Here is a 5,082-nt window from a genome sequence, read left to right as displayed (position 1 = left end):
GAACCGTATGGGGTTTGAATTAATTAAAATAATTTAATAATTATATTTTATTCACTAACACTCTCTGTATATATTGGGTGGGCTACAATTAAAAATAAAAAAATTGCCCAAATAACTGGTATTTTAAAGCTTAAAAAACTAGGACTCTCCCTATGCTAAAGCCACTTCAGCCTGTTAGTAGCTTCGCCGTTGATTCAAGGCTACATGATACTATCCTTCTTTGACTAGAGACAAGTTACGTAATTGAAGACTGCAATCCGACCCTTATAAATACCATGCATAACTCCTCACTCTTTAATCACATTGCACAACGATAAGGGGAGACAGTGAGACACTGATTTTATCCAGGAGTTGGTTTTGATTAATATTCTCACTTAGTTAACCCAATAGCCTGTAATTAATGGGGTCGTCACCAATCTCCCTACTGTTTCAGGTAAAAAGATTGGAACCAGAACTTGTAACACCGGCAAGTCCAACACCTTGTGAGCAAAAGATACTCTCAGAAATAGATAACCAAGAAGCCCTTAGATGTCAAGTTCCATTTATATGGTCTTACACCAGCAACCCTTCTTCGAAAGAAATCGACCCCGTTCAGGTAATTCGGGATGCCCTAAGTAGATCATTAGTGTATTACTACCCTTTAGCTGGTAGGGTTAGGAAAGGGCCTAACAAAAAGCTTATGGTAGACTGCAATGGAGAAGGTGTCTTGTTCATAGAGGCCGATGCTGAAGTCACGCTCGAGCAGCTCGGAGACACTCTTCAACCCCCTTGTCCACTCTTGGAGGACTTCCTGTATGATGTTCCAGGCACATATGACATTGTTGGCACACCTTTGCTGATAGTTCAGGTGACTACGTCGGCTTCATTAGTTCATTCATGCATGTAATCAATTGATGTGTACGTCTGGATTTAATTTAATTAAGTACTCCCTCTAGATACCTTAGATAGAAGAGCATGCAAGCATATATATATATATATATATATATATATATATATAGAGAGAGAGAGAGAGAGAGAGAGAGAGAGAGAGAGAGAGAGAGACTCCGTCATGCATGTACTGATAGGATTAGTTAGTTAGAGTATACATAATAGCTCTACAAAATAAAATAATTTTGAATTAAGACAGTAATCTTAGTAATCTATTCCACTACTCCTAAATGTAATTATATTGTTAAAAATATTAATAAATTTGGATAGGCTAAAACCAAATCTAACATGAGAATTAAAATAATTATGATAGGAAACAAATAAAAAAAATAGAAACTCCAAAACAGTTGGAAATTGGACGATTTCTTTAAAAAAAATTATTTTTTTAATTTTTTTTATATATTATTTTGTCATTTAGTGCTCATAGAACTTTACCTTTAAAAAAGTGCCTATAGAACTTTGGCTCCCTTTAGGATTAGTTTTTGGTTTTAAAGTAATCGTTTATTCAATATTATGGTGTGATCTTTTTATTTTTATTTTTATGGTGTCATCTTTTGGCTTTAAAGTAATTGTTTATTCAATATTATGGTGTCATCTTTTTATTTTTATTTTTATGGTGTCATCTATTGGTTTTAAGTAATTGTTTATTCAATATTATGGTGTCATCTTTTTATTTTTATTTTTATGGTGTATTCGAATTATACAAGTAAACTTGTTTTTTATTAGTTACTAGGTACCCTATAATTAGTTCTAAGGAGACCTTTAGGAGAAGAGATATTCAGTTTGTTTGTTATTTATTTATATATTTAATAGAGATTAGTTGTGGGACTCACACTGTATCGGACTTCAACGATCTGAACCATTTATTTTTCAAGTTGCACCTTATAGATTATTCTTGCAATACATTAGCAAAATCAGAAATATTTGTGAAATATAATTAAGTTCAAATAAATTGACAAATACTTTGTTTTAAATAAAATAACGAAATTTGATTGTGATAATTAAATAGGCAAACAATTTCGGATTGAGTTAAATTTTTGTAAGGATGATATATGAATCGAGACTTATAAAATAAAAAATTTGAATTGTTGAAGTTCGATATGGAGTGAGTCCCACAACTAATCTCCATTTGTTGAAAAAAATGAGGATCATTTCCCTTCAAGGGTCTGTAAGTCCAATATATGTGTTATTTTGTAAGAATATATATATCATAAATCAATTATACAATGCGAAGGCATCGGTTTCAGTTCCACACCATAATTTTTCTGTGTAATTGATAAAAAATTGTCTGTAATTAATTTAGGTGACCCGTCTGAAATGTGGAGGTTTCATATTTGCACTGCGCTTCAACCACACGATGTTTGATGGAGTTGGGCTTGCTCAGTTCTTGAACGCAGTCGGGGAGATTGCACGAGGTGCACATGCACCATCAATCCCACCTATTTGGGAACGAGAACTCTTGAATGCCCGAGAGCCGCCACAGGTTACGTACATGCATCACGAGTACGGGGACGAGAATGAATCTCAGGCAGGCTCCGTCATTGCGTCCATGGATCAGCCAGACCTCGTCCAGCGGTGTTTCTATTTCGGTCCTAAGGAGATAAGGGCTGCTAGGAAACATCTTCCACCAAACCTTAGCAACACTTGCACCACATTTGAGTTGATAACAGGGTGCTTGTGGAAATGCCGAACAATTGGACTTGCAATGAATCCGAACGAGGTTGTTCGAGTTTCGCTAGTCGTCAATGCACGTGGAAAGTGCAACAATCTCAATGTTCCTTCGGGATTCTATGGCAATGCAATTGGATTCCCGGGTGTGGTTTCAACAGCCGAACTCTTGTGTAACAGTCCACTGGAATACGCGGTGGAGCTGGTGAGGGAGGCAAAAAATAAGATGAATGAAGACTACATAAAATCAGTGGCAGATCTTTTGGCATTGAGAGGATGGCCTCCACTTACATTGGCAGGGAATAACTTCATACTGTCGGATAACACGCGCACCGGTGTGGGAGAGGTTGATTTCGGATGGGGAAGGCCAATAATTGCCGGACCTGCCAAGTCCGTCAATTTGATCAGCTTTTATGTTCGGGACAGTAATCAAGAAAAAGATTATAAAATTCTGGCACCAATGTGCTTACCCTTCTGGTGTATGGAGAAGATTGAGCAGGAGCTAAAAAGGATAACTATGGAGCCTGTGTAGGTTATATCGAAACAAGATTCAAACACTTGCCTTGATGCTTAATTACGTGTTGCTGGATTTTTACATATTTGGGTTATGCTAATTTCTCTGAGTTTTTTTATTATTATTTTTTTATTTTTTATTTTTTATTTTAAATTTTATTTTCTACTATATACACAAATAGAAATCAATAAGGAGATAGGGAGCCAAGGCACGGAGGTGTATTTGGTTCTTTCTCCTGGTAGGTAGGGGGTTGCTGTAAACAAGATTGACGAATAATATAATTGAACCATATATTTTCACAAAGGAAAATACAAATAAGAAAAGAGGGAAGAAAGAAAAATCTCTACAACTCACACAGAGTCTGGAACTCTCCCAAAACTCACGTTCTCCACTCAAAGTGATGGCCTCCTTTGAACCTCTCGACTCTGCAAAGTAACTTTCACCCACTAACTCCAACTGTCATGTCCACCGTTTGCCTATAAAATGGCACTGAGACAAAGTATAAAATGGCACTGAGCCAAAGCAAAATGTGGGGGTGGGGTGGGGGGAGAGGGGAGGGGGGAGGAGAAACACGGGGAAAGGAAAGGAAAACAGGCCAGACAAAACCACGGCAAGGAGAAGAAGGGGTACACGGCAAGAGGAGGAACAAAAGGAGGAGAACAAACAAAAAGCAAAAAAAGCAAGAGAAACGCAGTTGGAAAAGCACAGCAAAGGAGAAGCAACAAACATAAAAAAGTATAAGTATTCCTTTTTTAATCTTGTTGGCTGTCTCTTTTTCCTTGGTTTTGCAGAGAAAGAAGCAAAGAAATGGACTGAGATCCTCTCTAGATATTCTTTGTGAAGATTTCGAGAATCTTCAAATCGTATATGTTATTATACATTATGCGGTGAGAAATTATTTTAAATACTTTTATTTAAAATTAAATATGAAAGGTCTTTGATGAAAACTGGTCACACGATGTACGATAAAAGAACACAGTTTGAGGATCCTCAAGATCCTCATTCAAAGAAATGAGAGATTTTTTAGTGGAACTGGAATGCAAGGTGGTACACCATGTGTCATTATATAATGTCATCTCCAACCGATCTGGTCAAAGGGTCATAGACCAAAATATAGTCTGTTTTGACACAAAAATCATCTCCAATCGAGGGTTAGGCCAAAAGGCTTGCGGGCCCCACTGGGCCATATTCTAGCCACAAGGCCAGTATGCTGGCCAAAAAGAGCCAGCCAGCCAACCAGCCTGATTGTAGTAGCCCAAATCCATGCAACAATAACCATGACGTCAGCATGTCGCAGGCTAGCTAAGGCTTACCGTTGAAATTTAACTTTTTTTAAGACAAAATTAAAAAAAAATTCTAATTTTTTTTCCTATACCATTTCTCACATCATTTTCACCATTCCATAACCAATTACATCTCGACACGTGGCTAAAAAAAGTTAATTCAATTCCACTTAACCATTTCTACACCATTTCTCACATCTGAAAACCTTATTTTAATAAGATAGTTTAATTCAATTAACTATATTAATTCAATAAGAATAATAAATTATTGAAGGGGCCATTTTGGAGAAGGGATTTTTGTCAAACGGACTATGTTTTGGCCTATGGCCTACTAGGTTGGAGATGATATATAAATATGGTCTGACAATGTTCATTAAAAAATAATTTCTTGCAGGGCTATAGGGCTAAACATGGCCCCTTGGCTCCCTTTCGGTTGGAGATGGCCTAAATGGTGGGATAGATGTGTTAAAAAGTTAATAACTTGAAAAATAAAATTTTTCATGATGTATATGAAAACACGTAGTATACCACCCGTATTTAGATCACTATGAAAAGTTTCTCCCAAGAAACACTTTGCTTCTTCAATCTTTCTCCCTTTCTCAAAGCAAAATGGAGGTGAGGCTTTGAAAAGCCCACCGGCTCACCATGACAACAACATCAAACTATCAAAAGAAGTTCTGAGAAAAAACA

At 36.6% G+C, this 5,082-nt stretch overlaps 1 protein-coding gene across 1 annotated transcript; it reads left to right on the top strand.

The window, feature by feature from the left end:
- The first annotated feature begins 314 nt into the window (after positions 1–314).
- Positions 315–3,218, top strand: LOC137709733 (alcohol acyl transferase 1 allele GSa-like). The gene is made up of 2 exons (XM_068448716.2): positions 315–847; positions 2,231–3,218. The coding sequence occupies exons 1-2, from the start codon at positions 401–403 to the stop codon at positions 3,125–3,127; spliced, it is 1,344 nt and encodes a 447-aa protein (XP_068304817.2). The 5' UTR covers positions 315–400; the 3' UTR covers positions 3,128–3,218.
- The last annotated feature ends 1,864 nt before the right edge of the window (positions 3,219–5,082 follow it).

Source organism: Pyrus communis, chromosome 6, assembly GCF_041283825.1.
Source record: "Pyrus communis isolate YQ-2024b chromosome 6, ASM4128382v1, whole genome shotgun sequence".
NCBI classification, from domain to species: domain Eukaryota; kingdom Viridiplantae; phylum Streptophyta; class Magnoliopsida; order Rosales; family Rosaceae; genus Pyrus; species Pyrus communis.
The sequence above is the reverse complement of the archived record's forward strand: the minus strand, read 5'-3'. Positions and strand labels throughout refer to the sequence as shown.